This window comes from Arvicola amphibius, chromosome 4 (assembly GCF_903992535.2).
Source record: "Arvicola amphibius chromosome 4, mArvAmp1.2, whole genome shotgun sequence".
Lineage (NCBI taxonomy): Eukaryota > Metazoa > Chordata > Mammalia > Rodentia > Cricetidae > Arvicola > Arvicola amphibius.
This window is the reverse complement of record NC_052050.1, coordinates 108387660-108399909: the sequence shown is the minus strand read 5'-3', so window position 1 is coordinate 108399909 and position 12250 is coordinate 108387660. Positions and strand designations below refer to the sequence as shown.

The window sequence follows — 12250 nt, the reverse complement described above, 5'->3', positions numbered from 1 at the left end:
TTCCTTACAACTGCCTGTTCCATAGGATCTGACACCATCCTCTGACCTCTGAACGCCACAAAATACACATAAATATATACAGGGCAAAATATACACATATATATTATAAAAATAATCTTAAAAGCATTACAGTCATATGAATTTACTGATTTTCAATAAATTTGAACATTGTGAAAATACACAAATGTATTAGTCAATGTCCTGTGGCATCACTGCTTATGACATGAGTAACCTGGGAAGACCTTAGTTGATTAGAGTACGGAAGCCTTCCAGTCCTTAGAGAGAATATTTCCTATAGCATGTTTAAACTAGCCTGGCCACGTTTCCATAAAACCCGATCTGCGTAACCATCAGCAAATGTCCCAGCATCCTTTGAGACAGGAAAAAAGTGCCAAACCCAATAGGAATAAGATTTGCCAATTCTGTTAGCACCCTGAAGTCACATGCATGGACAGACACAAAGTTTGTTGGAATAACGCAGTTACCTGCAGTTCAGGGTGCAGCCCCTTCGGGACTTTGCCACCAACTTTTTCTTACAAAACATTTCTATGCTGATTGCCTGGTTTGAGGCAGCTGGAAGACTTTAAAAATGATTTTGTCTAGGAATGGATATTGGCAAAGATGCTTACACCTACCCATTGGGGAGAGAACATGAGGTCCTAACCATCTGTGCTCTCTACTGCTGAGCGAGAAGGAAAGGTATGGGAATGCTTAGACCTGAGAGAGTTCTATTTCAATTACTTTTAGAGTATCCAATTATTTCTTCTTCCATCTGATGATCCACACACACAGGCCTTTGCCACTTTTAACTCCTATTCCTTTAGTAAACTGTTAGGCTTTGTGAATCTTACAGCCGTAAGTAACATGGAATAAAACAGACCTTGCATCCAATTAACTTTATTTATGAAAACAGATGTGGTGGGTATTTGGTCTGAGAACAACAGCTGATGAACCTTTGCCTTCAGGATGTTTTGAAAATTTAATTGTGCCCATTAACACAACTCTGGTAACAGCACGGAGCGACACAGAAAGTGTTCTCCATCTCAGAAGCTTATCCTGCAACTGCCATCCAATTACCACTTCCCAGAAACCTCAAAACAGACAGTCCTGTTTATATCTAAACCACACGGGCCTGTTCAGACTCGTGCCGCCACAGAGTGCTATTAAAGCCGCCAAAAGCCTCGCATATATCAAAGCTATCTACCTGAACTTCCCAAGCCACGTCTGCACACTGTTGTGACAAGCAAATGTGGAACACGGCAGTAAGTACCACCGCTGGCCTCGCCGCAGTTACGTCAAGGTGCCATGGCTTATTTATCTTGAAGGGAAAGAAAAACAATCCATTCTTGCTGCTTCTGAAGACTTCTCATATGCTCTGCAACTGATCAATGAGTTATAGACATATAACCCCAGGCCGAAAGGTTTGGATTAAGTCATTTCTGTTCAACTGGGATGGGTTTAATCAAGGTGCCTGCTTCGGCCACCCCTTTGGTGTCTCCTGATGTTGTTAATGAATGATGAATGGAAGGCCAAGACGCTAAAGGGTGAGACATTTGCTCCATGGATAGGATTTGAGCCTGAGTATTACTCTCAGACTATGGAGCAGTGGCTGAGTTGGAGCTCGCTGCACCAAATCTCACTCTGCACACATGACAGCCCTAGAGCTGTGTTGCTGAGAGACAGCTTTCAGTTTACATGAGCTCCCAGAACCCATTACTCCACACCTCTGTCGAGCAGGGCAGTTTTATGTCTACTGTCAAACTCATCACCCAGACACAAGCCGTAGCCAGACAGGGTGGTCCTCCTGCGGAAGGGAGGGGGTTCTGAATTCTCCTATTAGCAGCCAACAAGGAACTTTCCCGGGTATCCTGTTGTTAAGGAAAGGAAACCCAAACAGACAGTACTTACTTGGAAGTGTTTTCAAGTATTCCTTTGACTTCATTCATTTCTTCTTTTCCCAAAGTAAACAACGGTGAGATGAACTCTCCCATCTGCTAGGATACACATCTCCCTGGAAAACAAAACACATGTTGTCTGGTCCTGTCTGCCCATATACAGGGGGACAATAAACCACCACCCCCAACTTCCTTCTCCTTTTCCTCAATTTTTTTTATTTTTGCAAAGTGTAATGAGGCTTAATTGTTAACACAAGACAGAAAGAAGACCTTGATTGGCCACGTCAATTTTTATTTATCTTATCAGGAAAACTATTGAATTTAAATATGCAGATGTGACTCCTTAGTGCCTGGAATACCCCCCTCGTGTGTGTGTGTGTGGGGGGGGGCTCAGGCTGTCCTGGGAAGGGTTCTGGGAAGTCTCTGGGTGTATAAGACATTAGTTCTGTGTACACCTGAGAAACCTAACATCCAGAGAGGTGAAACAAGAAACCTTGTCTGTGGATGATTCCTGGTGTAGGACAAACAACACAGTTCTTCACTCCCAAATGGTCCCACAGTAAACCCTCAATCTTTGGTTCAGGACTGGGAGGAAGCTTGGAAGCAAGCTAGTGTCATCAGGACTGCAAGGAATTGCCAGCACCGTGTGCTCCCTGCCCTTCCAGACAGGTGGAAGAAATCATTCACTTCCAAGAACTAATGAAGTAAGAACACATAAACCCTAGGCCTAAAGTTCTGATCAAAAGATTTCTGTACAGCTGGAAGGAGCCAAGGCCTGGGGAGAGGATCCTGGAGTCTAACAGTATGACGTAACACTGATCATTCCCACGGTCCCTGCAGAGAGTCTTTACCTATTGATAGCAAAATCTCCATACACAAAAACCACTACCGCCCCATTGCACCACTATAATCAATCATCCCAGCACTTGGTGACTCAGGGTCCTGACAAAGTAGCCATTTGGTTCAGCTCTCCCAGGGCCAGGTCTTTGGCTCTTGACTGGTCTAGAATTAATCCTCACCAAAGCCTATGTGTTACTCGCTGTGTTCTACTCTTTCATACATAAGGTCTAGCTGAGCTGCTCACTTCTCTGAGGGTTTGCTCTTCAAATTACGCGTGTGTAACTGTATGTGTGCATACATGCAAATGTAAATATATACACACGTAATCTTTATGTGTACAGGCAGGCATGCTTCTATACATGAGTTTGCGAGTAGGTAGATAACGTGAACTGGTGGTTCCTGGGAGCCAACAGGAGATGGATTTCGCGGTGGGATGGTAGTTTGAAGGAAATGTGTTTGGTATTTTCTATGCCCTCCTCCCACTGTTGACATTCATGCAATAATCCAAGCCATAGATTCCAGAAATATCTTGGCCCTACTTACAGAGTTCAAATTGTGAGGGTTTTTTTTGTTGTTGTTATAACATCAAAAAGGGAGAACATTCTTGGGATTGCTGGGAAACATTAGAACAACAGAAAACATGGTTCCTGCCCTAGAAAAATGGTATTAGCAGATAAATGATCTCAAATGACGTCATCAGACAGTAGAACTTTGGAGGCATGCAGTTCTCAGGCTGGATTGGGACTTGGAAGGTGGGAAGGGTTCAAAAAGGTGGGATCAAGAAAAAAGAGGGTTTGAAGGGAAAGGCACCCTGACACCAAGTGAGGTGCAGGTAAATCTCAGCCTGGCTGTAGGTGTGCTTCTGACTCTGTGCACATAGGTCCCCTTGCCAATCCTGCCAGATAAGAGGAAGTAAATCAAGAACACGAGTCAAGTGCTGGAGAAATTATGCTTTGAAAATGTGTGAATGTAAGTGGGGGGGCATGCAAGGGACCTATCCCAGTGTGAGTGTGTGTGGGGCATGCAGGGGAACCATCCCAGAATCAGGAGCAGGTCACCTGCTGGGCTTGAATCAAAGCCTTACGTATTCTGTATTCTGTATCTTTGCCTATCTCTGTGTTTTTTTGTTTGTTTTGTTTTGTTTTCTTCATTCTTCTTGAAGTTTACTGATCTGGTTGCTTTTGTATTTTAATTTTTAATACTATTTTTAAATAAAGTTTTACTTTCTGTGGTTTTAGTTCAGTCTTTAGTTTTTTATTTTGGAATTCCTTTTTTTAAATTTTATTTTTTTAAAAAAGAAAAAAATCTATCTTTTTTCATTTTCATGCCAATCCCAGTTCCCACTCTCTCCCCTCCTCCCACTCCTTCCACCTTCCTGCCCACCCCCATCCACTCCTCAGAGAGGGTAAGGCACATTGCTTTGAGAAAAGTCTAAGGCCCTCCCCACTATATCTAGGCTGAACAAGTATCCATCCGAAGAGAATTAATTTCCAAAAAGCCAGTACAAGCAGTAGGGATAAATCCTGGTCTCACAGTTAGTAGCCCCTCAGTCTGTCCCAGTCATACAATTGTCACCCACACTCAGAGGGTCTAGTTTGATCCTATGTAATCCCAGCACTCGGGAGGCAGAGGCAGGTGGATCTTTGTGAGTTCAAAGCCAGCCTGGTCTACAAGAGCTAGTTCCGGGACAGCCTTCGCCTTCAAAGCTCCAGAGAAACCCTGTCTCAAATGAAAATAAATGAGAGAGAGAGAGAGAAAAAAGAAAGAAAGAAAGAAAGAAAGAAAGAAAGGAAGAGAAGAAAGAAGTAGCTTTTTTTTTTTAAAAAAAAAAGTGCTCTTTGGTGTTTTTAAATCAAGGGAGAGGGTCAGGCCCAAGCTTAAATGGCCAGGTCAGGGATCTCAGGAAGGCAGATCCAAGCTTGCGCTGCTGTCAGTCTCCAGCTCTCCACTGCAGGTGTGTGTGGATGCTTTTCTTCATTCACCCAACAAGCATTTGCTGACAATATACCACATGCTAGACTCTCCCAGGGCATCTGAAACAACACGTAGGATTGGTGTGTCTGCCTTTGAAGAAGTTTCCTACCTCCTAGGCCGGACTCAAGTTGCCTACAGTGGAACCATTCGATGCTCCCCGAGAATGCGAGAATGCGAGATGCGATTGTGCGGAGCCCATGACTACTGTCCGAATGGTTTGTGCTTTTTCTCAACCCTTGCCCATTTGACTACTTCACCCTTGAGAGTGTATGGGACTATGTTTGGTTAGATGCCCACATGCAGATATGTCTTCGTTTCAGAAATAAAAGTTAAAGGAAATCGTAAATGACCAACTCAGCCGCACACAGACTTCTAGCTTTACGACGTTAACTACTTGTATTTGGACAACGCTGTCTGTACGACTGCAATGATAGGCCCGCTGCTGTCAGTGTGTTCTCAGGGGCACTGCGGCTGCATGGGAACCCAAGCCTCCTGAGCCCCTCTCAGGGAGCACATCGTGTCCATAAACACTTCCCGTTACCTCAACAGGATCGTTTCCTTGACCTCAAACCAGAAACTGAAAATTCTGTTTTTATATCACAAAAAAACATACTCATTAGGAAGCTTTTTTTTTTTTTTTTTTTTTTTTTTTTAAACTGTGTTCTTCCCCAGGTCACCATCACACAGAGTGCACTGGCTGTGGAAGCCAGGACTCCAGCAGAATTGATGTAGCAGTGGAAGCACAGTGGGGGTTGGGCACTGACGGTGAGCACAGTGACAGCAGCAGCCTCTGAGGCACTGAGAGTGGCAGCTGCACCAGAAGCAGGGGCATTGCCTTCCTCCATAACATTTAGGCTAGCAGTTCGTGCTAAACACATGTCCTTGCACACTGAGGACACCAGGAAAGACTGGAAGAGTCATGGAACATTAGTGATCTTGTGTTGCGGGAGAAACAGCAGGAAACTGTGTCAGGAATTTGGGGAATGTCAGCCTCCATATCCCAGGCTGAGAGGTCTGGAGAACCACCATACTGTGGTTTTCACGACTAAAGAATCTATGTGATGGAAGCTTGACTTTCCGTGTGATGATATTAGGAGATTACGTCACCGGTGGGGGGGGGGTGCACTGCCACTGGAAGGAGTTACTTTAGGCTTTGTGAGACCTTGGTGTGCTAGCCATGGTGATCCAAGCCTATCATTCCAGCATTTGGGAAACAGAAGTTCCAAGCCAGATCCTGTCTCAAAAGAAAAAGAAAGGAAGACGAAACAAGAGAAATGGAAAGGGGAAAGGGAGGGAAGGAAATGAGAAAAGGAGGGGGAAGGACAAGGGGAAGTGGGTAAGGGGGGGGAGAGGAAGGGAAAGCAAGAAAAGTGCAGGGAAAGGAAAAGTGAGGGGAGAGATGAATGGAGGAAGGGAAGGGGAGGGGAGGGCATCAGGGGTGAATGAGCTCTACACAGCTGAGAAGAAGCAGAAGATTTTCACAGCCAAGAAAAGGTTTAATCTCATTGCTACTCTTTTAAGTCAGTCTCTACTCAAATGACCAGGAATGGGAAAATCTATGAGGAAGTGGAGTGCTCCGTGCAGCAGCAATCCATCAGCCCCCAGTCTACCAATGCCAACAGGCAGGAAAGTGTTGAGCCATGAAGGAATGGCAATGCTGTAAGGAACAGATTCCATCCTGGAGAGGGAGCAGAGCACTCCTGGGGTTCTGTGGCATTTGCTTTGATCATCGCGTTCTGTGTTGGGCTTGGTGCATCCTTTCCCTTATCCCTTTGCCAACGTGAACTAACAGAGAATTCTACTATTCTATTATTTGGCTGTTCTGATTGTTGCTAAGGAGTGATGGTGGATTCTGGTCTGCAGTCAAGCAACTTTCCCGATTCTCATTGCAATCCAGAAAACACAACCACTCTTCCAATGAACCATCTTCTCCTCTCTTGAATAGACATTGCTATATGACCTAGAGCTCAAACTAAACACCTCTTCTATTAGGTCCCTGAGGACAATTGTTGAAACAACATGACAGATGAAGTGTTAACATTTCTTAGCTCGTCTGCTAAGAAAGCTTCTTGGTGTAGCTGTGCTTTGTGAGTAGTGAGATGACTCACAGGAACGGGTTTGCGGCATGGAGCAGAAAGTGGACTACTGTACTATATATATAGCATGCTTTCCTTAAGGAATAGAAAGGACACAGGAATCTACCTCTGTCACGATCCTGAGGGCTGGAGGACTTTCAGTCAGTAATATTAGCTTACTCAAATGTTGAAGGATTGTTTCAATTAGGAATATAGAATCCCCGCTTAACTTTTTCCCCAGAAATTCCCAGAGCCTTTGTAAAGGTTCTAGGCCCAATTGGGATGAAAGAGAAAATTTCTAAAGAAAGTCAAGTAGAAGATGTCCCTGGTAGTACATTAAAACACCAAGAATGCTTTGAGAGGGATGAGAAAAGCCAGGGGAAAACAAAGGACATTCAAACAAACATAACCCACCCAGTCTGAAGAGGAACCTGACAAGAAAAAGGGTCCAATCCAGTTGGAAGAGTCAGAATAAAAAGCAAACAAACTTGGAAGAAACAGAAAAAAAAAGTTTAAAAAAACACATTAAAGCCCCCACCTCCCACTGGGCTGGGCAGAGATAACCATCTGAAGATCCACAGCTTTGCAATTGTGTTGAGTGTTACTGATATCAAACAAAGCACTCGATGAAATGATGAAATAACAGATGAGCCTAGAATCCATAACACAGATGGGAGAAACTCAGTGGCCACTGCCAAATGTGAGATAGCTTCAAAGGCAAAATGAGGTGGTTAACCAAAGCAAAGAAGAGGAGACAGTTTAAGGCAATCGCTCCTGGGCCAAGATGCACGTGCAAACATGACTTCAGCAGAGTTCCTCTGGGAGCCCCAGACACCCTGTGATTCCAAGGGATGGGAGGATGCTCACGGGTGATGAAATGGCAGGTGAGGACTCCGGGTTTCATATGCAGGCCAACCTGATGGCAGCAACAAAGGAGCCTTCTTAAGCATCAGCCATGGCCTCCAGGATCCAAGATGAGTTTACACCTGGAAACCCCGCACCGCCAAGACGAGAGTTGTCTATACTGGCCCCAAAGGGCAAAGCAAGATTTTTGATTCTTTGTCAGAAGGTGGAAGTACCCAATTCTTTCCATTGTAATTGTTGTGCATGTCAGAAATATCACCACCCAGCATCCATTACCTCTTAAATAAAAGCCCTAAGGGTCTGGTGCTGGAAATAAGCTTGTCTCACCCAGCAATGGCTCTTCTTCATTAACTATGAAGGCTAATACAAACTGGCCCTTGTTTTCCCTTTTCTCGTTGTCTGCTGGGAAGTTCAGAAAATGAGCACACACTGATGAGTTTGTGTTGTTTCCCAACCCACGGCTTTTGTCTCTACTTCCATCCCCAGAGCTTCTGTGCACTTTCTATCAAGCCCCCAAAGAAAACACCTTGTTAAAACAGCACGACCGAGAAATATCAGTTCTCAAGCTCGTCACCCATGAAAGCATCTGCGTAGCTCTGGCTTGTGAGTGGTGAGGTGGCTCCCAGGAGTGGTGCTGAGTCCTGAGTAAGAAGGTGACCCAGCAAAGCTCCATACCATGCCACAGTTGAGAGGGACACAGCCACCGGCTAACCTCTCTTTCTCCACCTGCTCTTGTACCTTACAGAAGTCAACAGAATAATATTCTGCCTTCAAAATGCAGCTAGGGGTGGGCACAGTGTCTCTCAGATGAGGTAGAAGCCTGGGCAAGCCTTTGATTGTGAAACAGCACAGCAAGCACACCCTTGGGGCAAGAAGAGAAAGAAAGAGGTGTGGGAAGAAGGGCAAAGGAAGGCAGAGATAGTTTTTAATGGCATTCAAAGTAAAAAAGAAAATACAGTCTCAAAGGAAATAGGGATCAAGCAAAAGAAACGTTCTTACAATTGTTCCACTTTCATAAAATATGAATTCATTTTCAAAGTTCATAATTGAAAACAAAATAAGAGTTCAGGCACAGTGTATATTCAGGAGATAAATCAATGTCAAGGCAAGCAGAAGTGTCTTAGAAGATAGAGGGTGGATTCGTAAAAGATCAAAAAGAGGTTTGCGTGCACACAGGTAAGGAAACGCCCTTAAAAGCAGAGAGGCGGTTTGGAGATGACCCGTGAGTAGGTATGCTTGCTCTGAGATCATGAAGATCTGAGTTTGAATCTCAGCATCCACAATAAAAACACAGGCATGGTTGCACATCACTGTAAGCCCAGCAGTTGCAGGTGCAAAGACAGGCATATCCCCAGAGTTCACTAGCTGCTCTTCCAGCCAGGAGGGGAAGCTTTTGGGTTCTATGAGAGACCCTGTCTCAAGGCAATAGGTGGAGAGCAATAGAGAAGACATCTACTCTGGTCTCTGCATGAACACACATGGGCCTGTGTTCTGTCACTCACATGAATGTACCACACACACACATACATACACACAAGTCACACACCACCTCACGACCCATATACATACACATCATACAATAGAACATAGCAATCATATGTCATATACACACCTACATACATAGACATATATACACATATGCCATATACACACAGCACATATGCACAGGAAAATGAAGATGTTAATAAATGGAAACATTTATGAAATAGACAAATTGTGCCCATGTAGCACAGAAGTGAACAAGTCATCCATCAACCATAAAAACCCTTTATCAACTTATTTCCTATTGCTGTGAAGAGACACCACGATCAAGGCAGCGTATAAAAGAAAGAGTTTAGAGTTTATGGGGGACCATGGTTCATGAAAGTTAGAGTCTTTGATCATCATGATGGGGAACATGGCAGCAGGCAGGCCTGGATCAGTAGCTGAAGAGCTTAATCCTGATCCATAGGCATGAGGGAAGGAGGGTAGGGATGGGGGAGGGATGGATGAAAGGACAGCGTGGACGGTGGGGGGGAGGTCTGGCATGACATAGCTATTTCTGAAACCTCAGAGCCCACCTCTATGACCTCTCTAACAAGGGTTACACAATCTTTACCAAACAGTTCCATCAACTAGGGATCAAACCAGATCAGAATACATGAATCTATGGAGGCCATTCTCATTCAAACCATCATCACGTGCCTTATAACACAAAAGAGTTCATAAGACAGCTTAGCAACTATATCCCAGGCACTGAATACCAGAAGAGATAATTTCCTGATTAACTTTACTATGATTCAATTCAAGAATCCCCTAGAGGGATTCTTCTGGTCTTGATGCAAAAGTTACTTTTTAAAGGAGATAAATGAAAGATTCTTAATACATTTCCCTGGCATCATTCGATGATTAAAAGAAGCCTATAAAATCCTCAGTAAAGTGTACTCCCAAGCCCTTGAGCCCAGCCCAACCTGTCCTGTTAGCACTACAAAGACAGTCTGTGTTAAGCTATTATGGTGTCTTCGTGTTACTTACCCATTAAAACACAACCAAGAACTGAAGGATAGGGGGTGTCATTTTAAGAAACTAGATAAATGCAACAAATCAATCTACATACAGAATATTTGCCCTTGAAAAATATAACTAAGGATTGCATCCCCCAACTAGGTAAAAACATAGGAGGCCTAAGCTTGGAATGTGGAGGGAATCATGGAGGAAGGAAAGCATATGGAATGTGTGGACTCTCTTTTCCTGCTGCGATTCTTTAGACAATTCAGAGGTAATACATAAAATATTATTAAAGGGCATTAAAATCCCAATCATAATTTGTTCTGTGAGTAACTTTCTCAGCATGAGAAAGATCTCTTATGAGCTGCTGTCTCTTCAGAGTGAAGTGCATTTGCTAGAAGCCTGGCAGTCCCTTCTAGCATACTCAGGTTTTACTACAAATAGTAAGGAGGTAAAATTTAATTTATTAGAAATGCAACATGTAAGATATCTCATGCAGTATGAAAACTAATACTATAAATGATAGTGAACTATTATTTCCACCAAATATATGTTAAGAAAGGTCATATGAAATGGTACTAAATTAATTTAAATAATGTTTACCTGTGGGTTGCGTTTAAAATAATCTATCCTTGTTTTGTTCTACATTGCTCAAACATCATTTCTATAAGCTAACTATCTATCATAAACTAGAAACTCCAAGATGATCTTTCATTGAATTTTTAAACAATGCTATTCCATGCTATTAAGTGCGTAGACATAATATATGTGGTTGTGCTTGCCGCAGACAGCGTGTATAGGGCAGAGGACGTCTCCGTGGACTTTGTCCTCTGCCTCTGCCATTATGAGGACTCCAGGAGTGAACTCGGGTCATCAAGCTTGTGCAGGAAGATTTTTTTTTATCTATAAGCCTTTTCCCTGGCCCTGGATTTTAAAACAAACTATAAAATATTGGGTAGTGTTGATGTAATGTACACAATGGGCAAAGGGTAAAAAATCACCCACAGTATAGTCTTCAGTGTCAACCAGAGTTGACATGCTCCGGGCTGAAGTTGGAACAGACATCATAGCAAACAGCCCAACATTAATAAATAGTCTCCTACATAGTCTCCTGGTAATTTTATGGGCCAAAGCAATTGGGTCTAAAAATTTAATTGGCCGGAAATTTTTCCCCCATTTTATTGAGAAAAGCATTTTTTCTCATGTAAAATTCTGATTACAGTTCCCTTTCCTCTGCTCCTCTACTGTTTCCAGTTATTAGCATCTCCATCTATTACTCCCCGCTCCTATCCAGATCAACCCCAGTGTTAACTTTATTACATGGGTGACCTTACTGCCTTCTTCACTGAGAGCCAGGTCAGGTGACCAGGTTCTCCCATCTTTACTGAAGTACACCCCGCCTTGTCTCCAGATTTTCACTACATTCCTCTTGTTGACTCTGTTACATGTGTTTTGCACAGCGACATGCTGTGTATAATAATTGTTCATTACATCTCATTTCAAACTATAAAATCAATAAGTCTCATGTTTTAAATTGGTATATACTTTTAATTCTCTCACAAAAATGCCTTATATTTAATCCAACCCTCATTTAAAATATATTAAGCTTTTCTCTACTATTGTCAGTTCTGCCATTAACATTCTATTGCAAGCAGTTTCTTCTTTCTGTCTTTTTATGAGTGTAAATCTTACCTGTTAAGAGCCAGTACAGTCAAGCTCAGACCCAACTCTCCAGACAGATTCTATACTGTAGTTATACCTAATAAACAGCCCTCACCTGCTCAGAGATCTGGGGAATGTGATATTTAAAAATTTAATTATTAAAAAACTTTTTATAGAAAAAAGAAATAGGTTCGGCTCCATCGCAGCACCTCTACTTCCTCCAAAGAAGACAGAAGACAAATGGACACACAACAACGTCCATCTACACAGGGCAAAACTGCCTTTCATCTAAGTTGAAGATCTCCTGACATGGACAGAATCGCTCGAATCAACAGTCTAGCTGCTCAGGTCAAGATAGGCCTGTCTTCCTACAGATTTCTTAGCCCACAGGATCTTCTGGAGTCTGGCAGGCCCTGCACTAAACAGCAAAAGACAAATGTGACCTTCAGTGAC

General features: G+C 43.1%; 1 protein-coding gene across 1 annotated transcript in view; it reads right to left on the bottom strand.

Annotated features, from left to right (window-relative positions):
• Csgalnact1 (chondroitin sulfate N-acetylgalactosaminyltransferase 1) overlaps positions 1-12250 on the bottom strand; it is a 307224-nt gene that overhangs the window by 25592 nt on the left and 269382 nt on the right. Inside the window, 2 exon segments of the mRNA XM_042054957.1 lie at positions 1909-1958; positions 1960-2011. Coding sequence (XP_041910891.1) covers positions 1909-1958; positions 1960-2011 — 102 coding nt within the window.